The sequence below is a fragment of the Erithacus rubecula genome (assembly GCF_903797595.1).
Source record: "Erithacus rubecula genome assembly, chromosome: 9".
Taxonomy (NCBI): Eukaryota; Metazoa; Chordata; class Aves; order Passeriformes; family Muscicapidae; genus Erithacus; species Erithacus rubecula.
Genome location: NC_136660.1, coordinates 21242354 through 21264664, shown reverse-complemented (window position 1 = coordinate 21264664; position 22311 = coordinate 21242354). Strand labels below are relative to the sequence as shown.

Genomic DNA, 22311 nt, shown 5'->3' with positions numbered 1-22311 from the left:
GGGTGACAGTTGCTATTCCTGTTTTAGAAACAGAAAAACACCCAGCCCACGGACAACCTGCAGGGCGACAGGACTGAAACCAGGAATGAGGCATGAGTTTGGAACACCAGGAGTCTGTCAGCAGGAAAATTCATGAGAGACATGGGGTCTGCCCCAGGATGCTCCTGTATACTGTGTATTACACATATGGCACACTGGGTGGGGAAGAAATGGTCTCTCTGCACATGGCTTCAGTGCTGGAGTGTGAAAAACAGAGGCAAGTGCCCTGCTCTTTTGAAGACCTAAACCCATGACAATCTTGACACTCTGGGGGACTGCACCAGGCATATGACCATTCCAGGAAAAGTAGAATCAGAGTAATGTACAGAAACAGGGGAAAATTTGGATAGGGAAAAAATGGTTAGGAGTAAAATGCCACCAAAAAAAAAAAACAAAAAACCAACTAATGGAAACATTCACAGGTGAAGCAAAACACACCTGGCAAGGACCAGTCCTGAATAGATCGGCCAGAGGCAAAATGATCTTCCCTCTTTTTAGTATCTGTATTCACAGAATTATAAAAAATAAGCCTGGAAGGCCCTTGAAAGGTCACCAAGCCTGTCTGCCTGCCCCCAAACAAATCAAACCCTTCCTGGTGGAGCTTTTGTCTAAACTCTTCCTAAAAGAAGCCTCTAGTGGTGACGACGGCTCCCAGGAAAAACAAGTTTTAATCCCTTTTACCACAATCATTGCAGGGTGAGTCTATTGCTTCTTCTTCTACCCACCTGAAAACAAGGAATAGCCCATTATCTCATACTTTGTAGCAGGGCTTTATGCATTTAAAGACTTTTATCTTACTTCCCTGTAGTCTTTGTGTTGTGATACTAAGCTACCCTTCAGCCTTCTCCAGTATGTCATGTTTTCTGAATTTCTGATCTTGTTCTTCCCTGGGCTTTCTCCAAGAACAGCAACTTGAAATGCTGAGCCCCAAGTGGGATTCAGTGCTGAGTCTGACACTGTTTTAATACAGCAGGATCACATCAGATGTCTTACAAACACCTTGTTCATATGTTCTGATCTGATTTTTCTCTTCTCACTTGTGCTGCTGCTGTCTCACGCTCCCTGCAGGACTCACTGTCACCTCCAGCTACTTTCCCACAGAGCAACCTTACTCATTCCCCAGCCAGTGCCTGCAATGTTGATTTTTCCCAACTCACAGAACAGCCTTATATTTGTTCTTATCAACAGGTTTATTTCAGGTTTCTTCACTTTTTCAAGAAAATCATTCTTGCAGACTGGTGCTGCAGGTGAAGATCACTGATGAAAGCACTGACTACTCCTAAACCAAGTCCAGGCCCTGTCTGAGGACTGAGCATGGGAAACTGCCCTTTCAATACCTTTTCCCAGCCAGCTGTGCTCTCACGTAGCCACACACTCACCTAGACCACATTTCTCCATTATTCACAAGAATTCAAGAATGTCATGTGGAAATGGGACTAACTCCTGTGAAAGTCAAGATTTAGCACATCTTGTCTTTCCAATGTCAGCCAGCACAGAATTCCTCAGGTAGAATATTTGGTTGATTCAGCTCCCAGCTGATGGCCAAAGCTGTCACTTACTGGTTTGTTATCTCTGCTCTCATGTTGTGCCACTTAATGATGTATTTGCCTGTCTTCAGTCTGTTTATGAATCTGTTAATGTCAAAGGTCCCTTTTTCCTTTACTTCTGCACCCCTGGTCTTGAGTAAAGCTCAGGAACTTGGAAAGCCACAAAGATTCATTTGGGAAAAAAAAAAAAAGAGAGGGAAAAGAAATGCTCAACAACAACTACATCCTCAGAACTCACATGTTTATCCAAATTCATCTGAACCTTCTGGGGACAGTGACTTTTTAGGGTAAAATGAAAACAAGTTCAAGTGAGTTTTCCATCCCTGCAACAGTACAGTTATTCCAGCCAATCTGGGACAATTTTCCAAGAAGATTTCCTGCAACCTCACAGTGATTAAAGGAAATAACTGTGAATAAAGGGACATTCTTCAAAGTCAATGAAGGAGCCACAGACTGTACGTTCTCACAGCGGGCCGGAAAGCGCCGGCGCGAGGTGGATTTTGTGGAGTGTGGCCCCCCAGAAGGAAGAGGGTGGGCTGCCTCTCCATCCCTCTGCCCAGCCAGGGGTTGTGACCGGGCTTCTCCCGGGGCAGGCACTCAGGGAACAGGCTCTCCATGCTGGAGGCCAAAAGGCTTGGCCCCACAAGCTGTGGCTCCCCATGTCCAGGTGAGAATTGGACAGGTTTGGGGTCAGGTGCCAAGGGGCAAGAGCCCAGCGACCCTCTCAAATCCCGGGGTGACTGTGCCAAGAGCAGCGTGCCACCATGGCTGCTTCGTGCCACAATCCTCTTCCTAGGAACTTCCCCATGCTTCACTTGGCCTGAATCAACCCCTCAGTGCCTGTGCCTGGGGTTGACGTGGCAGTGTGAATGGGCCCAAAAAGCCACTTGGGCAGAGGTGAGAGCACTCTGCTGCAATGTGGGCCAGTGGGGTCCTGCCTGTGGCCACCCCTGCCACTGTGGGTGCCCCCAGACTGGGACCAGCCAGGCAGGGAGGAGCCTGCACTGCAAATGGCCGGGCAGAGGACTTTTAAAAGGCCACCTTCTTAGCTAAAACAAAGAAAGGGGGTAAAGAGGAAGGGAGAGGAGCCGGGGAGAAAGGTGAGAGGGGCTCCCTGGCAGCCTAAACACACATGCTTCAGTTGATGCTGCGTAATAAGGGAATTAGCTAATGAGCTTACTGCAGCACAGGGACAAGTCCTTTAGAAATATCACGGCCACCTGGGGAGGCTTGCAGAGGAGCCAGGCAGCCTTAATCTGCAGAGCTGGAAAGACAAGCCCCCTCTGCCCCTCCCCAGCCCTGCTTCCTCCCCGGACAGCGCGTGTCCCGGGGTGCCACAGAGGGCTGACAAACCCAAAAAGAATTGGGCATGAAAAGCATGGCAAAGAGTGGGATTTTTTAAAAACAAAAAACCCAAACCAGCCCATACTCACGGCTGATCTCAAGATATTTGTACAGCGGGGATGGGGCTGCTCAGGGACCGGTGTGATCCAGCTGCCCCTGCACAGACAGCACTTCCCCAGCACAAGGGATTCCTGAAGCATGGATTGCCTTTCACTGCACTGGCAGCTGTGACGGATATGTCAGACAAAACCAAATAACTCCAAAATACGGATTGGGAGGTTTTTTGCAAGTCGTCCAAAAACAGCCTTATAAAATCTGAGGCAAACCTAAATTCATCTATAAGTGCCTGTGAATGTGCTAATTTGAAGGGAAAGTGGGTGAGAGAACCCGATGTTGAAAGTCACTTAGAACAATGCAAACATTAAATATACAAATACTCATCAAATACTTATTTAGGAAATGGCTTTAGACAGTGAACAGGCGGGGTTGAAAAAAAAATTATTTGCTGATAAATATTGAACTCATTGAGGAATTTGGGCATGTGGAAATATTTGCATGAATTAGAATGGGGGAAGTATGAAAGCATCGAAGACAGAAATTCCTCCAGTGAAAAAAGGGACAAGCAAAAACCTCAGCCAAAAATAAGGCTCTACTTTAAAATTACTCCCACACAAGTGAAGACATGACCAAACCCATTTATTCACTGGAAAGATGTAAATTGATTATTTTTATTATTATATTGAGGTAGAATTATTATTAATGATGTAGAAAATAAATTATAAAACTTATTTTTACTTATTCTGTAAAAAAAATTGCTTAAAATCTTCTTGCTCAAAAATAATTACATTGACAACTACTCTACGGAAACCAATTTCATTTAACTTTTCAGTGGAATATTTTGAAAGAAGTTTTTCCTTTCGGTTTTCTAGAGCAGAAAGATGTTCAAAATTTGAAAGCATTGTGTTTCCAGGTTTTCCTTATATTCTTTTCTCCACTGCCCTGAAGCTGCCTCATGATGGCTGAAATTCATGCTGGATTTCCTCATCTTTTCTGATCTTTTATTCCCTACTCCAAGTTTTACAAAATTTTAGTATTCTTGTAAAAGAAAAAAGGAAAAACCTTAAATGCTGCATCGCTTCCTCAGCCACTGAAGAGTTGTAAGAATAAAAGCAATAGCAGAAAGAAGAAAAAATTGTCAACATTTAAATAATTTTTCAGCCATAGTAGAAACAATTAATCCTTGTCAAAAAATGGTGGGACCTGCAGCAAAATGAGCTTTGATTTTATTTTTCTGGGGTTTTTTGTGGGGTTTTTTTTGGGTTTTTTTGTTTTTTTTTTTTTGTGAAGATTTTTTTCTGAAATACTTTAGCTGTTTTGGGTTTTTTTTTGTTGTTGGCTTTTCGGTTTTGCTTTGGTTTTGGGGAATTTTTTGGGGTTTTTTTTTTTTGTTTGTTTGTTTTTTGGGGGTGGTTTCTGGTTTTCATATTTTTTCTTTTTATGTTTGTGGGGTTTTTCTGTTTTTTGGTTGGTGTTTTTACTTGTTGGTTTTTTGGGGTTGTTTTTGTTTTTCGGGGTTTTTTTGTTTGTGAGGGTTTGGGGGGTTTTTTGGGTGTTTTTACTTGTTTTTTGGTGGGTTTTTTTTTTTGTTTTGTTTTTGGTTGGTTGGTTGGTTGGTTGGTTTTTTGTTGTTGCTGTTGGGCTTTTTGTGTGTTTTTTCGTTTTTTTGTTTTGGGGTTGGTTTTTTTGGGTTTTTTGGGGGGTTTTTTGGTTTTTTGGGGTGGTTATTTTTTGTGATAGGGAAAAATCAGGGTCTGTTTTTCTGGGGTGTTGCTTTCTGATTAGTCATGATGATTAAGGCCTTGGGATCCCAACCCACCTGGGGGATTCAGCTCCAATGCTGCTGCTGGAGAGTGAAAACTCTTTGCTGCACCAGGAGCAGCAGCTTCTCCTGCGAGCAGAGAAGGGCTGACATTAGTGTGAGTGTGGCTGCAGGGCTCAGAGGTGACATGAGCCATGGGGATGGCTCCACTGCTGTGGCAGCAGCAGGTGTGGGGCTGAGACACGCTGGCTCCACGCTGGGGAGATGCCAGTGCTGGGCACAGCAGCCTCACACACCTGCAAAAGTGCCACAGATGGCATGTGGGAAGCAGGGTGGGATTTCCCTTGCCTTTCCAGCTGGCCAGCACTGCTCCAGGGGTGTGCTCTGAGCCCAGCACGATGAGCACAGAGGGTGATGCCCCATGCAGGGAGCGTGGCCCCGGGAATTGCCCCTTCCCTGGCATGGTGAGCTGGGGGCAGAGGGGAGCAGTGAACTCAGCCCCTCTCTCTCTGAGCATCAGGGTCCTTCCCCAGCCCCTCTGAGTGCTCACTGTGGGACCGAGGGCGGGGGACTGTCACTCCAGAAACGTGAAACAATAGTCAGTGTCGATTATTTATTTTCCAAATAAATCAGCGGGTGCTGCAGGAGAAGGGCTGGAAATCGGCGAGTTTAGATTAGACCCTCCCCAAACCCCGGCTGGGCCTTGAGCCGCTGTCAGGGCTGCAGAGAAACAGCAGCGAACTCTCACGCAAATGGCCTATAAAAAAGGCCCCTGTCAAAGGCACCTTGACCTGGAGGCTCGCTGTGGTGCTGAGCTCCCCGTGGCCCTCCCCTCCCCGGGCCGCGCTCCCCTCGCATGATGTATTTCCCCTGCCTTTTTTAGAGCTGCATTATGTTAGCTCCAGGAAACAGCCTCTTCCTTCTTATAAACACAGCCCTGGGTTACTGACCAGCGGCCCTGCCACTCCACAGCCACTCTCTGTCCATCCATCACACCTCGCTGTCACCCTGGCAACATATCTCTTGGACCGGTCCGGCTCCAGGGATGGGAGAGGCAGGAGGGGGGGATAAGGGGGGGGTCACATACACAGAGCACAATTCCAGCCTGCTGACTAATTCCCTGGAAACCCTGGGGCTGCACAATGAGAAAGCCTTTCCGAGGGTTTCTCGAGCGTTACTGGAAGGTCAGATGAAGGTCAGCGCAAGGACACGGCTCCTACTTTCCCCACCGTCAGCAAGGGCGGGTGCGCGGGGCGGACGTGGGTGAGCCAGCGGGGTGCCACGGGTGCACCACGCTGGGAGGGATGTTTGGAGAAGGGAGTCTGGGCCCAGGAGGGCCTGGATGTGGCACTGAGCCCGCTCGCCACTGCTGGGCGCAGGCAATGCGCCTGGGACGGGGCTGGCGGGGTGTCCTGGCAGCCAGACGGGCGTCAGTGCTTCCAGTGGGACAGGGCATGGCCACCCGGGCACGGGAGCCATGGGGGAGGGAAGAACTGCTCTGGCCCCATGTGAACTCCCCATCACCTTTGCTATGGCCTGCAAACTGCTGTCCTGACACAGCCTTGCTGCACGGGTCATTGACAGTGCAGGATGGATCCTGGGGGAGAGCACCAGGGTTGGCTCTGGGGAGAGCGTCCCAGACGTGCCTGGATGGACACCCATGGTCCCCAGTGTGCTGGGAGGCAACAGCACAGGGGCAAGACAGGAACCATATCAAGAGATCCATGTTGCCCTTTTAGTGTAGCACAGGGACATATTGTGGCTGAGCCTTTGAGCCATCCAGCCTCCTGGATGCATGGCTGAAGCACAACAACCACAGCAGGAGGGGTCCAGCCATGTCCTGGGTGGAACACCATCCTTGTCCATCCCCACCTGCTTGTCCTTCATGTTAAGCCATTGTTTCCAAGAGGAAATGCCATTTAAAGGCAGGTATTTCAAAAGAAAGGGGAGATCTCCACTCCGAACAACACAACACTTCACTTCTGCCCGTTCCCTACGTAAAGCTGGGAGTCAGGTTTACATAGGGATAAAACAAAAAAGGCAATGCTTTTAAGGACAGATCTTCACAACCCAAACCAAAGCCCCATGAGGGCAAATCCTTTCTAATCCATGCTCTTCCTCAGAGGTGTAAGTGGAGTGGAAGGGTAGAGGGGGGGATTTAAATCTGGAAAACAGTTCCCCATCTCTTTGGTCTGGCAAAGGGCCCACTGATAGACTAAAAACAAGTTTGCAGAGAAGCCTGTGTGGGATAATCCAGCTCTGGCCCCTGAGGGGATGAGAACAATTAGGAGTCCTCTCTCAAGTCTCCACTCCAAGATAGAAAAACAGTTTATAGTTTGGTCCAGAGTTGTTGTTAGAAAGTTCTGAATCATCAGGATACACTAACAATTTCTGCACAGTAATTGGCAGGATAATTCATTAGGCAGACTCAGAGATAAACTATTAACAGAAGATTTCAAATCTCCTACCTGCCTTCCCGTGTGCAGGACACAGGGCTGCCCTATTTATACAGCAGCTGTCGGTGAGGATCTGGGCTCAGGATGGAACCACATGAGCAGCCATGGCTAAATACAAAAAGTATTTCAAAGGAAAACAGAAGATTGGGTATTTATTAGACACGTGCAGGCCAAGCACATGCACTGCCATTAACCTTTCCAGGCATGGTGATCAGCCAGGGAGCAGTTTGCTTTCACTGTCACTGACCATGCCACACTCTCCAGCCACAGCAACCACTCTACCTCTAGAGAAAAACCCACCACAGCACTGGAAACTGGCCTGCTCTAGCCTCTGGAAGGATAGTGCAAAATGTCTTTGGGCTAAACCTTTTGTCCCATATTTACCCAGAAGAGACAGAAATTATGAGCTTCCCCAGCCTGATCTTCCTCCTTAGCCCCCCAGTGCAGGTTGTTGCATGAGAGAGGATATTTGTGTGAAATCCTCCTGAGCTGATCAGCAGCAAGTACAGTTGAGAAGATGAAACAGTGCAACAGCCACTGGCTGTGGGTGCCCCTCAGAGCAAATGTCAGCCCCACAGACAAATGCCAGCAGAGCTGAGGAATGCCACCACACAGAGGCCTGTGCACTGCCCCGTGCATCTGCTTAGCCAAGGCTGCAGCATAATTCCTCCCAAAGCTGGTTCCTGCACCCTTTTTCAGCTCAATTACCCTGATACCACCCTGGCAAACACAGAGCTGTGTTCATTTCTACACAGATTTGCCAGCTCTGGGGTAGCCATGTCCAGGATGGCTTCATCTGCATGGGAACAGCAGGAGGAATCTTGATTAAGCAGGGAGAGAAGTGGAGAGTGGCTGCCAGGCAGATGCCCTAAATAAGAGTAACTTATCAGCTCCGTTTCCAAGATGAGACATCTGTCACCACCTTGCAGAGAGCCAGCCCAGCCACTTGCTCCTCACCAGCAAGCCTGTACAGAAGCACAAGGGCTTCTCTCTCCCCGAAGGAAGCCATAGAAATAGCCAGCATATAATTTACAATATTCCTTCCAGAAAATACTTGCTTGGGTTAAGAAAAGCATTACACCCAGCATGCTTTGTGGGGCAGTGCTGGACAGGAGCAGGAGCCAGCATGCAGCTGCATTCCCAGCCCCCAGCAGCAGCACAGGGAGGTCCCCAGCACCGAGGACACCAAGCACTGCGAGGAACTGTTCCGCCAGCACACACGCAGCAAACCCGACACGGCTAATCCCTCCAGTTTATTATGTAATAAAACGCTTTCCAGACCTGTTAAAATTTAATTGGTTTAATCTTAATCGTTCCATTTTCTATGGCACATGCAAACACAGAGCCTGACCCTGCCACTCTCGTGTGAACTGTCCCGCGGGCCGTGGTGGGAGCAGGATGAATCCCGCTGACCTCAGCGGGATTACGTGCATGAATCAGAGCAGCAGGCCTGGGCTCGGAGCTGAAATCCAGCACTGGGCAGGTCGCCAGCACAGGGCCCGGGGTCCACTTAGGCTCCACTTAAGCACTATGGGATGCAAGTGGTACGCAGGCCTGTGGATGTGAGCAGTGAGCAAGCCTCGTGCTGGGCCTCTGCTGAAGGATGAATTTCAGCTCAGCTTCTCAACCTCACGGCCACAAACACGCAGCAATGGCTCCTGAGACACAGAGCACAGGTACTCCCAGAAAGGCAGTGGGGTGTGCTCCACCAACAGGGCGGTGCACGTGTGCCTGCAGCAGTGTCCTCCTCCTGCTGCACGGGGACCCTCTCACTGCACCGTCAGTAACTGTGATTTATGACAGTTCCAGAGGAAGAGGTGTTTTGCTACCCTCTGCACGTGCACAGTCCTGGGGCTGTGTTGTGCAGCAGGGTAGCTTTGTGAAGCCTGGATACCCTTTGTGCACAGGAGATGCGAAATAAAAGCAGGCAGGAGGGGGTCATTGGCACTGGCATTTCCTATCCGGCATTGCCTTAGATGAAGGATGAGCTTTACCTGCTCCTGCAAGTTGGCTCTCACCAAACTCATGTCAGCCTCAGTTTCAGAGACCCATCAGGCACTGAAATCAAGGGTAATCTCCCCTTTGGTGTCCAAGCCTACTGAGTTTCCCCTGCTGCAATGGGCAGTACCCTTGCATTTGCTGCTGTGCTCCTATCCCTCAAAGTGCTGAACACTGAATGTTTCACATGGCTACTGGTATCCCTCAACTTCCCACCTTGAAAATGTATGTATGGGATATTAGAATCTGGTTCTGACCTTTAAAAAACACATTTATTTTTCACTGAGGCTTTGTTTCAGGATGTATTTCCAAGCCATGCATCCCTGCAAGAACTGTAAAGAGAAAGTAAATCAGTCAATGGAGCAAAAAAAAAAATACTGAAGAAGAAAGCAGATATCTGGAGTGAAGTACCTCTCAAGAAAATGGGCATTAGTTGGGTGATTCTTGGCCAAACCAAGCCAGCTGGTTCTGAGGATTCAGAGAGATGCAGGCAGGTGTCCAGTGGCCGACCTGAATGAACAGGGTGGTCTAGGCACTGCCCGGGCACAGATGGGACACAGCAGTGGGAGATGGAGGCAGCCTGTTGCTGGGTGAGCATGCTGCATCCCCTGCCTGGACCTGGCTCCACTGCCTGCAGAAGCCCTCTTCTCGCCTAGGGAACACAGAGAACGGTTTTTTTCAGAGTTGGGGAAAAGAGCCATTCCTGTGCAAGCGACAGGGCAGGGATAAACGCCATCCTTTCCCCTAGGTGGGCGCACTCAGGGAGTGAGTCCGGGCTGGGAGCTGCCGGCGGAGCCGCCCGTGCGCGCTCCTCACGGAGCCCCTCCGGGCGAGCCCGCTGGGCGCAGTGAGCGGCACCGAGGCTGCGTGCGAAGAGAGCGGACCCGGGACAGGGCGAAGCGCCGTGCCGTGCCGTGCCGGACCGGACAGCACCGCGGGGTCCGCTGCCGGCAGGTGATGACCGAGCCGTGCGGAGCCGGTGCAGGCTGCATGGGGCCGGTCCCACCGGCAGCCCCGGCGGCGGGTCGCTTCTCCTCGTCGCGTCGCCGGCCCCGCCGTGCGGGGGCGTCCCCGGCGCGCTGCGGTTCTCACATAAATCAGGACCGAACTCCTGGGAAAGGGCCATCCTTCACCGGGCGCTGCTGACAGAGAACGAGAACCAGACGGGCCCTGAGATAAACCACGGCGCGCAGCGTTTACACAAGGGCAGGCTCTGTGTAAATAGAGCCGGGCGCGGGGGGCAGCTCCCGGCGGCGCGGGTCCGCTCCGGCTACGGCCCCAGCCGCGGGCCGCCGGGCTCCGGGGGCGGCGGGCAGGTGGGTGCCGGCCGCCCGGCGCTCCCGCCGCCGTGCCCCGTTGGCTCCCCGAGCACGGGGGCTGGAGACAAGGCCGGATTAGCGTGTTTGTTTGTTTACGGCCATTAGCGCGGGGCCGGCTCCAGCACTCCGCACCCGCGAGACTAATGGAGCAATTAGCAGCCCTGGTGCTGATAGCATCGCCCCGAGCGAGACCCCCGGCCGCGGCCGCTGCTACCGGGCTGCCTGCGGCCGGGGCCCCGGGCGGGAGCGGGCTGCTCGCTCCCTCGCCCGCCCGCCGCGGTGTTCGCGGCTGCAGCGGGGCTGCTGCTCGCTCCCCGGGCCCGGGGGAGAAGCTCTTGGCTCTCTTGGCTCCGCTGCAGCATCCGCACGGCGAGCTCCATCCATTACAATAATCCCCTGTCTAAACAGAGCGCAGAAGCGGCAGGGACAACAAGGCCCTGCTGTAAACAGAGCTCAGGGGACGCCGCTAATGATATAAATAAAATAACCATTAATAGCCCGGTGACCCCAGCCCAGCCGGCTTGGGAAAGCCCTATACAGCCGCATCCCGGCTGGTACCCGCCGGCAGGTACCAGGGTTGTCCCACTCCTTCCTCCCCCTGACTTCTGTACTTCCACACCTCTTGCCCCGGTGCGGCCGTGCTCCTCGGCGCCAGCCGCCTCGGTACGGGCACGGTCAAGCCCGGCCATCTATATCCCAGCTTCCTCGGCTTTCCTATCAGGGAAGACACCACCGATCCTCTTCCACAAAAGAAGGGATGCTGGCACGGGGGGAAAGCGCGGGCTGTTACCGCACCGGGAGACTAGCGCAGGATAATGCGGCCCAGAAAAGGCCCGGCCGCGCCTTGTTCCCTCCGTGGGGAGTGGGTTCCCCGAGCTGTCCGTGTATCCGGCAGCAGCACAAATGAGTGGGTCCCAGGGGGAGAAACGCTAGTACCACCGGGGAGACGTCCGATGAGTCGTTTAGTGCCCGAGCCGGGCTCCCAGGGCCCGCAGCCTGCGCCCGGCCCGCCCGGGATCCCTGTGCGGCCGGCAGCGCTATGGCGCCAAAGGAGCCAGACCCTGCCGGGGCGCGGCCCGGCCCTCGGCACGGCGGACATCGGCGGCGCTCCTGCAGTTCTTATGGCCGCCACCACCGAGGGCACCGGCCCTTGACACTGCTCTCCCCGCCGGGAAGCTCGGCCGCAATGGAGCTCCCGGGCAGCACGGCGATGTGCAGAGCCCGGCCTCCCGCCGCGCTGTCACCGGGCCCCGCGCCCGCACCTCCCCGGGCCCGGAGCCCCGAGGCGGGCGGGAGTGGCCCGGGACGGTGGCGGATGTGTAACACGAATGAGGAGCTAATTGTTAATAATTCTTTTCGGGGTCCCGGCAGCGAGGCAGCGCCGAGCTTCTCTGAGCACCGGCGGCACGGGCAGAGTCGGGCCCCGGTCAGGCCTGCTGACTGCGGGAGCCCTTCCTCGTCCACGGCAGGAAGGCATCTCGCACCGGGAGCAGGCGGGGAGCGGCGAGAAGAGACCGAATCCTCGTATTTATATAGCGAGGGGTTTGAAGCTGCGTGGTGGCAGCGGTCCGGTGCGGTGGGGGAACGGGAACCGGCCTCGCCGCGGCACCGGTAACACATGAGCTGCGGCGAAACGCTCGGGACTCGGCCTCCTGTCTCGGGCTGTGCCCCAGTAAATATGGGGCGCGCAGAAAGACGAAGATAGGAGGGCACCGACAGAGCCGCTAAACGGTGGAGCCGCCGGACGTTAGCAGCACGAGAGAAATTCCCGGGAAGGCCCTGCGAAGCCGCGGCCCCGGGACACTCACCTGCCCGGCGTACGCGCCCGCCTCCGGTGGCCTTCCCTCGTCGCCGATCCAAGCCCTGCGAGGCGGTAGGATTTTAATCACAACGAAAAATCTCACCAAGGACCCCCTGCCCCTTCCTCGGCGCGCCCGCTTCCCGCGCCGCGGCAGCTCGGAGCCCCTGCAAAAGTCTGGGGGCTGCGGGGAGCGCCGAGGTGCCGCTCACCCCCCCGCATCACCGCGGGGCTCGGCCGGTGCCCGGCGAAGCCCTGTGGCCGGGGGACCCTCAGTGCGACAGAGCTCGACAAGCTCATTCGATGCGTCACCCGCCGGCACGGAGGCTAGGCGGCTCCGCGGAGCCGCTGGCCGCCCGTTACCAGCGGGAGAAACGAAAGAAAACGAAACGAAACGAAAGAAAACGAAAAACAACGAAAGGAAACACCGACGATCGCGGTATAGCGCTGCCCACCCAGCCCCGCGTTACCGCGGTCCCGGGCCGCCCACACGGCCCGGCCCGGTCCGTCCCGACTGGGCCTGGCGGTCGCAGGCTGCGGGGCCCGATCCGGCGGCGGCGAAGCGCGCTGTCCCCCGTGCGAACGAGTGTCGCACCGGCTGCGGCGAGCTGGGCCGGCCTGCAGATTGGCCGGTCGCGGGGGTACTTGCGGGCCCACCGGGGGAGGGACCGGGGTGCAGGGGGATGAGGAGTGGGTCGGCTACGTGTACGTCGCACGCTACGGCCCGTCAGGGACGGCGGGGTCTCCGTCGGCTGCGGGAGGGGTGTGGGGTGGCGGAGGCGAACTTCCCCTCTGCTGCGCGTCCTGGGCCGCGGCAGCCACTTGCGGGACCGTGCTGGTGGGGCGGGGAGGCCGGGCCGGCGGGGCCGCACATGTCGGCCCCTGCCGGGGCCGGACCGAGCCGTGTGCGGGCAGGGCCCAGCGGGGCGCGCCCGGGCGGGGGTCCCTACCTACCTACACGTGCTTAGCACTGGGGGGCGCGGCGGCGGCTGCCGCGGCTCTCTGCGGGAACCCCGACCCCGGCGCAACGTCCCCACGCCCGCCGGGCGGGTGCCGGGCCGGCGGGGCGCTCTGCAGGGAACGAGCCTCCCCGAGTGCAGCCTTAATACATTGCTATTTCTGGACGGGCGGCCGGAGCCGGGCAGGGGGCCGGCTCTGCCTCCCCCTCTCTCCAATGGCGAGGCCGCCCCCGGCCCCTCCTTGCCGTGACGTGCCGGCCCGGGGCAGAGGAGGCTCCCGAGCCTTTGGCTGTCCCTGCAGAAGCTGTAACAAAACGCAGACCCCCAACGCCGAGCTAATGGAGGCAACTTAGACAGAAGCAAGCGCGGCCCCTCATCTCTCGGCGCTGCCTGCTCCCCCCGCACCGGGCGCGGCGCTCCCCGCCGAGCAGCCGCCCGAGTGCCGCCGGGCCCGCGGGACTGCTTGGCCGCTTGCGCTGCCCCGATGATGTTACCGAGCCCCGTCACCTCCACACCCTTCTCTGTCAAAGACATCCTCAACCTGGAGCAGCAGCAGGACCCGCACTATGGGGCACAGCTCCCGCACCACCTGGAGCACCACTTCCACCCCGCTGCCTGCCTGCTGGCGGCCGCCGAAGGCGCCCGCTTCTCCGACGGCGAGGAGGAAGAGGAGGAGGAAAAGCTCTCCTACCTGAGCCCCATGGCAGCGCCTGGCAGCCAGGCGGACGCGCGGATCTCCGCCGACAACTACGTTCACGCCGTGCTTCGCGGCTCCTGCGAGGCCCCCGGCCCTGGAGAAGAGCTGGACCCGGCCGTCCGAGACCCAAGTGAGTATCGGCTCCGCCGCGCTCCCCCGTACTGCACCGCCCCGCCGGGACGGGCCACGCGCTGCCTTCCCGTGGTGCGTTCTCAGCCCTCGGGCGTCGCGGGGCGATGCCGCTCCACGTCCCTTGGCCATGTCGAGCCGGGACAGGCACGTCGCGGAGCTGCCACCGCCACCTCCGCGCCTCGCTCGCCTCCTCCCTGGGGAGTGCCTCCGCAAGGCCCCAGTCCGGAGGTGCCGGATCAGGCCCGCGCTCTTCAATTTCGGTAGCGGAGGGTGAGGAACGGGTCGGGTTAGGTTCAATGCGCACCCTCTGCGGCGGGGCCCGGCGGCGGAGCAGGTGCCCGGCGCTGTGCGCGACGCGGCCCGGAGCTTTCCTTGCGGTGCCGCGGCGGTAACGCCTCAGCCGGCCCGGAGTCACGGGAATATGCCCGGCCCCGCCGCTCGAATCGGGCCCTCGCAAACACGGGAGGTGCTAGAGACGGCCGGTCAGCGCTCCCTCCCCTCCGGCACCTCGGTGCCCCGACGGGCACGTAGCGGCGCGGGGACAGCCGGGGCGCGGCGCGGAGCTCTCGTCCCCCGGTGGGGCCCGTCGGGAGCAGCGAGCGCCCGGCGACGGCGAGGCGCACCCATGACCTGTGCTCCCCCGTACAGAGAGCTGCGTCCTGAAGAAGCCGCTAGATGCAGCGGAGAAGGCGGAGGAGACGGAGAGGCCGAAGCAGCGGAGCCGGAGGAAGCCGCGCGTACTCTTCTCCCAAGCGCAGGTCTTCGAGCTGGAGCGTCGGTTCAAGCAGCAGCGTTACCTGTCGGCGCCCGAGCGGGAGCATCTCGCCAGCAGCCTCAAGCTTACCTCCACGCAGGTGAAGATCTGGTTCCAGAACCGGCGCTACAAGTGCAAGCGGCAGCGGCAGGACAAGTCGCTGGAGCTGGGCGGCCCCGCGGCCCCGCCGCCGCCGCGCAGGGTGGCCGTGCCCGTGCTGGTCCGTGACGGCAAGCCGTGCCTCGGCGGGTCGCAGGGCTACAGCTCGGCGTACAACGGGCCCTACTCCTACAATGGCTTCCCCGCCTACGGCTACGGCAACGCTGCCTCCTACAACCCCGGCTACGGCTGTACCTACCCGGCGGGCACCGGCGGCGCGTCCATGCAAGCCGCCTGCAGCCCTGCGGCGGCCGCCAGCCCTTTCGTGAACGTGGGCGGCCTGGGGGGCTTCAGCGGCGGCGGCCAGCCGCTGCACCAGCCGGCGGCGGGGCCTTCCTGCGGCCAGGGCGCACTGCAGGGCATCCGGGCCTGGTAGCCCGCACGCACTGAGGGTCGGGAGCGGACCGACAGGACGGCCCGGCGGCTCCGCGGCCCCGTTAGCACCCGCACCGCAGCCCGGCTGCGCGCCGCGCACCCTGGACCGGAGGCGGCGGCGGCGGCGGGACGGCGCGGCGGGACCCCGGCGCTCCCGCGAGCATCGGCGCGGGGCCGGCGACGGACGGAGCGGCGCGGCGGGACGGGGCCGCGGAGCCCGCAGCGAAGCGCCGCCGCCCCGGGGAGCCGCCGCGACGGCCGGGCGGGCCGGAGCCGATCGCGCCGCGCCAGCGGAGCAGCTTTGCTTGTAAAAAGCCGACGGCGGGGCCCGCCAGTGCCGCGGCCCCTCTATCTACTCTGTATCGGTCACTGCCAGCGCCAGCTCGCCCAGTCAGTCAATAAACCAGGTGCAATACTCGCCGCCCGATCCTCCTTCGTTCCCCGGCCGGTGCCCGGCGGAGCGGCCGGGGCCCGTGCCCGGCGGCGGGGCGGTCGCCGCGTCGTGCCCGCGGGGCAGGGCGGCCCGGCCGGCTTGTGAGCGTGCCAAGGGCGCTGAATGGGGCCGCGTAGCTCAGAGCCGGGGCCATTGTGGCCGACGGGCCGGCGCTGAAAGGAGCCGCCGAGGAAGGTAGCGAGAATAGGCGCTTATTGGATTCGGGAACAAAAGGTGTGGCAGGGAGGCGAGGGACAAAGGGGCCCCGGCGCCGAGATTGACGGGCCGCTTTGCCCCCCACTGAGGCCCAGGCCCGGCGCTTTATGCGCGGGGGCTGCAGAAACGTGCTGGGTTTTGTTCCCCATTCTGGGAGCGCAGGGGAAGAGGAGGGGGGTCCGCGGGCCGCTGATTAAGGCCGGCCGGGCCGGGCAGCCTGAATGCCGGGGCATTATTGCTACATGTTCAGCCATTTCGCTCGATTGCAGGGGGAGGGGGCGGCCGAGGCTCCCGAGCCCCAAGGGTCCGGCCTCGGGGTCGCCTGCCGGCCGCCCCGTCCCGGGCCGGCCGGTCCCGCTGTCGCCACCGAGGCGCTCTCGGGGCGGTGGCGGCCCCGCTGTCGCGGCCGTGCCTTTGCCGTGCGGGTCCTGCCGGAGCCGCGCCGCGGAGCGCCGGACATGCAGAGCTGGGCTGGGCAGCACCGGCCGTCTGGGGCACCCGGGGAGCAGCGGGGACCAAAGGCGCCGGGAGCTTTCCCGTGCCGTCCCGCGCATCTGCCCGGCCGCGACACTGGCTCTCCGAAGGTGTTTCGAGCGGAGCCGCTTTGGAGCCGGCGCGACGGACGCAGACCAGGGGCTCGCTATGCCACCCTCCCGACCCAGCGCTGCCCACTGTGTCCTCCCCGTGACCTTCCCGTGTGTGCTGTGTGACCGTCCCTCTGTCCCGAGCAGAGGACCAGACAGGTAACGACCGCTGGCGTTACTAACCCCGGGTTTTATGCACATTCCCACCACTCAAGTTGAACGTGCACCTTCGGGGTTTGTTGTTTGAAAGGAAGCGGAGAAATTCTTTCCACTGCGAGGACAGAGTGGGATACTCGAAGGCCCCAGCTCCCAGCCTGGCTCGGCACGGCACCCCGCTGTCCCGCGAGCCACCCCGAGGCCGGCTGGCTTCACGGGGCCGGCGCTGGGAGAGGATGCGGCACGCCCAGCTGATTGTTTGCTGGATGGCAGTAAGGTGTCGCAGGAGAGGAAGCCCAGGCCCTGCTCTTGGCTTTCAGAGATGAGTGGTTAAGGCCCTGTGGTCTCGTGGGTAGAAACAGGATAGCCAAGAACAAAGGTAATGCTTTTCTTCACAGCAGCAGTCAGGCTGGAGAGATTTGTCTCTGCCATAGGAAGGAGTTGCATTTTCCTCCATGTTCTGCCAGACTGTTGTCTGCAAAAATAGGGGACCCGTATGAGTTCATACTTCAGCGTGCAAGCCAGAGGAACTGTAACCACAATAGAAGCTCCTCCAAAATCAGGGTGTGTGAGAGGAGTTCCTGGCTTAACACATCCCCTCAAACTACATGGCCGTTGATGAGAAATCCATTGCATGCACCCAGAGCCTCTGGCTGAGACCAGAGCCCCAGCATGGGACGGGCTGCCCAGGTCTGTAGGCACAGTCTCTAGAGCAGGGACAGTTCTGTAAAGCAGAAAGTCACCCAAGAACCTCACAGCCGTGTTGCAAGAGTGGTGCCGGGCAGTACCAGCGTGATCCAGCACCAACAGGACCCAGCCATAGTGGAGCACTCTCCACTTGTGCCTGGTCACAATCCTGACCCTTCTGTCCCTGCGCGGAGCTGGAACAGCACCCGTTTGGGGAATTCTGAGAGGCCTGGCTGCAGGCTGATGACACACGGCACTGGAAGTTTCTAGATGTCCACCACAGCAAGCCCCTTTACTGGGACACATCCCAGCTGTCCCATCAGCTCAGACTGGAGGAAGGGCAAGGCGTTAGTGGGAGGGAGCCCTCTGCAGAGCCTCGCCCAAAGCTCCTGAGCTGATGGGGAGGATGAAACAGCACAAAGAGATGGCGGTACTGGAGGGCCCAGAGCAGAGTGGCGGAAGGGGAACGCTCCAAAGAGGAGGAACAGCCGGCAGAGGCCAGTGGGAGGGAGATGGTGGGAGATTGCAGATTGGACTGACTGTCCAGGGAGGGGAGACACAATGGAGGGAAGTTGCTGCGTGGCTGTGCTAGAGCAGCACCCGCCCATGATGCACCCTGTCCCCTACACACCAGGTTGATCCAGGATGCCTCCAGCAGGGTGAGAGGCACAGGGAAATCTCTGGTGGAAATTCCTTCGGCATGGTTCCACTGTGGTGGTGCCACAGCCAGAGGGACATCAGGGAGGGAGGGACGAATATGAACAAGGGGCAGAGGGCGTGTGTTTCTTCCTGGTTGATTGGGGGACTTACTGCTCTTTGGGAATCAAGCTTTAAAGGTGCTGATTGATTTCAAACAGGAATGAGATTGTGTAAGTGTACTGATTTAAAGGAAGGGAGGGACTTTTGGGGCAGCTATGTTTTAACTCCCAAGCCTCAGACCTACTCTGTGTGCAGGCTCCAGCTGTGTTTTTTATTCAAGTTTCCTGTACAAGGAGGAGTCCACGAGCAGAACTTGTATGTGTCCAGTGGCTCCTAGGGAGGCTCTATCCAAAGCCCAGTTATTGCTGGTTTTCTGTGGCCTTTCCATCATGCTCAGGATCACACAGAAGCAGTGCTGTTCCTTCTGCAACACCACAGATATGCTCCGGTTTCCTCTCCTTCCTGACATTTTTTCCCTTCCCCTCTCCCTCTGTACTGCCGAGGTCATCCCTCCCCCTCTTATCCTTTACCCTTGTGTCTCCAACACCCACTTGTGGCCATCAGCAAGGAGCTCACCTGACTACGGAGGGAGATGCCTGCTTCCAGTGAGGCTGCTCGGCTGCTCGTGAATCTGGGCAGGCATCACTGGGTTCTGGTCCCATCCACATCAACCTGGTCATACCCACTTCCTGCTGCCTGGGTTGGGAGCCTGGGGACCCAGCTGTTTACTAGTGTGGTGCCCAGCTCTTGCTTCTCTATTTGGAGGGTCAGTTCCTGCTCTGCAGAGCTTCCCTCTGCAGCCACTCCAGCCCCTGAGCTGGGAGCAGCTGAGGCTGCTTGGCCGCTGGGGCTCTGTGGAGCCATCAGGTGCTGGAGATGCTGGAAGCTCCTCCTGGCAATGGCAATATGGGGTTGTCACACAGGAACTCTCCAGTGCCAAGAAAGCTGTTGCCAGCCATGGATCAGGTAATTAAAATATTGGTAGTTGTGCTATGGAACCTCCAGCGAGGCTTTCTCCCACTACATGCCTGCAGCACAAGGGGCAGGGACCTGCCTCCCTTCCGTGGGTGAGTCACTGCATCACAAGATGACTACACCTGGCTGAGCAGGGTGGCGGGACTTGCATGTTTTAGCAGTTTCTTCTTCCTGCACTGGTGAGATCAGGCACAGTGCTGCCACCAGGGATCCAGGTGACCCACGAAGGATTCACTCTGATTCAGCCAAAGTTCCGGGTGACCTGTCCACAGAGGGGAACTGAATTTTCGTCCTCTCCAGAACAGAGTGCTGCTGAAGGTCAAAGCTGCCCGTGTGTCCTGCCAGAGCCCTTCTCGGTCACATCATGCCACTGTCTCCCGTCTAGACAATAAATAAAATTCACAGTCACTTCCCCGGGGTCGACTCCGCGCACGGGGCTGCTGCAGGCGGGCGGTGCCGGGGCGGGGTCCCGGCGGGGTCCCGGGGTGCTGCAGGGACAGGGACACTGTCCCCAAGCGAGATACGCCACCGCCATCTACCGGCCAGCGCCCGAGGACAGGACTGACAGAGTCCTTCTGTCCCCGCCGCGCCGCGGAGGTTCTGCAGCTTTTAGCTGAGCACGAGCACCCAGAATCTGTGAGAGACTCAGCAGATTTTCAGCTGATATTTTTTTTTTTTCCCCAAAATTATGCAATTCACCTAATTCCAGGAGCCCCCCTAAAACTCCTGATGCCCTGACCCTGCCTGCAGCTTGCAGCTGATGTGATCGCTCCCTGCACGCTGGGTGTCCAGTGCCCGGTGCCTGTCACAGCTGCATCCTCACCAGAGGGAGCTGTGTCCCACACTGAGGCACAGCCCAGTTTTGGCCCAGTTCCCTCCCCTTTTTATGGCAGTGCTCCAGGTGACATACTGCTTAGGTCTAACGGGCATCCAAAGGTGCTTGGATTTACATTTCTCCTGGCACCCACCTAGCCGTGCCAGGCATGGCCTGTGCCTGTCAGGAGTCTCCTATGTCAGTCCCAAAGCCATATTGCCCCGGGGGGGTGTTACAGGCTTTCTCTGGGGCTGACACTGGCTGCCAGTGCAATATCTGCAGGCATGCTGGGCCAGGGAGATTAGGACTGAAATCTCCACCAATCTCCTGGAACAGCCATTGCTTCAGCTGCTTTTGAGGATGATCCCAGACCAAGCTCTAGTGTCACAGCACGCCTGAGCTGTCCTCACCCATGCGAGGACGCTTGCAAGAGTGACCCCTGCTGCCACCCCTGTGCCACTCCCGTCCAGCCCAGAAGCAGCTCCTTCCCCTCTTCTGTCACCTCTCCAGTGCATTAGGCCATCTGCCCACAGCCCAGTTCCAGCCAGGATGCCACTTTGCAGTCCCCTGTTGGGGGAATTTGACAGAAAAGCCTGCACTGAGTAAGGGTGTTCACCCAATATCTCCTCATCAGAGCAGACATGCCAAGAGCCAGCCCAGCCTAGGGGATTGCTTCTTCTAGTGGTTCTCTATAGATAAGAGAGAAGGTTTTCAGCCTCAGCTTTGCCTTTCAGAATATATTCCCTGCCTAGAAAGGGAAATAGCCTTTCAGGCTGTTCCCTGCACTGCCATGCTTGGACAGAGCCAGGCAGGCTGGGGCCAGCCCAGCCCAGAGCTGTGTCTCAGTTTAACCCAGGCAGCAGAGTGGGTCAGGAGGGGTTCCCAGGCCCACCAGAGGCAATGTCTGCTCTGTGTCCAGGAGCCCTGGCGCTTGTGTTCAGCACTGCTGTAAGGCCGGGAGGTCATGAGAACTTGTACAACTTTATTGGGGTCTGACACAGCCCTGAGGAATCCCAGAGCCAGGGAGGGTTGGGGCTGAGGGAGGCTGGAGCCCATGGGGAGCAGAGATGGGCCCCAGCCACCTCCTCCCACCAAGCAGGGCTGTCAGGCACCCACTGCAGAGGGGCTGTGGGGCAGGAAACCTCAGGGCAGAGCACAGGGATGTGGTTTCCAGGCAGTGCTTTTGCCCCGCTGCCTGTCCCTGAACTGGGCTGACAAAAGCTTCTGAGCACTGGGACCCCAGTGCCCTGTGTGAGCTCATGAAGGCAGGGGCAGCTCACTGGCCCCAGCTGAAGGTACAGGACAGAGACTGGAGAGATTTCCCCCCTTCCTTCTCAGAGTAAGATGAACCCTCAGCCCCAGTTTCCCTCAGCCCCACTCTGCCCTTAACTGGACCTGGAATCCAGTCTTCTCCAGTTACCCCAGGAAGGCAGCTGGGGGCTCCTGAGCTGCTCCTGGCACAGCAACCTCAGGCTGCCTGAAATAGTTTGGGCTTGTGCCATAGAACAGCTGCACAGCCCTGGACCTATCACCTGGAGCAGGGCCAGGCCAGTGGTGCTTCCCAGCTCTGCCTGCTCAGGGGCTGCAGGGCTCACCCAGCCAGAACACAGCAGCACAGGGCTCAAGGGGCAGCTGGACACAGGAAGGCAAGGCAGCAACCCCTGCCTGTGCTGGATGTGGCTGGGGATCCTGCAAGGAGCTGAAAGGAAAAGGGATTGTCTCCAAAACTCTGCTGAGCATTGCTTCCTAGCTGGAAAGCCAAAAATAGTCTCTTTACTCAGAAGAGGCTGTAGGAGGAGAGATCTCACTCAAGCACAGCCAAATACCTAGGAGGCCATAGGACAGACCCAGAGCAGCGTGCCTACACTGAGAGACGTTATTAGACCTTGGAAAGGCAGTGGCCAGAGCTGAACCAGCCAATAACTCCATTGCCTCCAGGCATCTCATCATGCCAAAGGTGCCAGAGGAACCAGTCTGTCTGGCAAGGGAACACCCCCACCCTGGCAGAACTGAGGTGAAGCAGCACACTGCCACAGCCAGCCCTGTTTGTGTCAGGCATTCAGCTCAGAGATGGCAGCAGAACATTTTTTTCTGTTGTGGCCTGGCCCAAGGGATATCTGGGAATCCCCATGGCAGCTGTACTGTCCCTGCAGTGCCAAAGCCAGAACAGGCAGTACCATTCCCTGCAGGGCTGTTGCTGCCTGCACTGGGCAACACCCAGCTGGGAAAGCTGGCAGAGACCAGAAAGGCTGTGCCCTTGCCAGGGCAACGCTGTAGGCCAATTGCTCACATAGCAGCACTTCTGGGCTGTGCTGACTTATCATATCCCTGCTCCTGGAGGTGTCCCTCCC

The 22311-nt window shown here is 57.8% G+C and overlaps 1 protein-coding gene and 1 long non-coding RNA gene across 4 annotated transcripts; one reads left to right on the top strand and one right to left on the bottom strand.

The window, feature by feature from the left end:
• Positions 1-8489: 8489 nt before the first annotated feature.
• On the bottom strand, positions 8490-12623 carry LOC306804886. Of its 3 annotated transcripts, XR_013775020.1 has the most exons (4): positions 12331-12623; positions 9615-9855; positions 9461-9535; positions 8490-8759 (listed from the first exon to the last, which is right to left on the bottom strand). It is a non-coding gene; the product is annotated as an uncharacterized lncRNA (long non-coding RNA). The 3 variants fall into 3 exon arrangements; XR_013775022.1 differs by lacking the exon at positions 8490-8759 and having other exon boundaries at positions 9449-9535; XR_013775021.1 differs by lacking the exon at positions 8490-8759 and having other exon boundaries at positions 9449-9855.
• Positions 12624-13278: 655 nt separating this feature from the next.
• Positions 13279-15814, top strand: NKX2-3 (NK2 homeobox 3). The gene is made up of 2 exons (XM_079312041.1): positions 13279-14106; positions 14757-15814. The coding sequence occupies exons 1-2, from the start codon at positions 13764-13766 to the stop codon at positions 15395-15397; spliced, it is 984 nt and encodes a 327-aa protein (XP_079168167.1). The 5' UTR covers positions 13279-13763; the 3' UTR covers positions 15398-15814.
• Positions 15815-22311: the final 6497 nt, after the last annotated feature.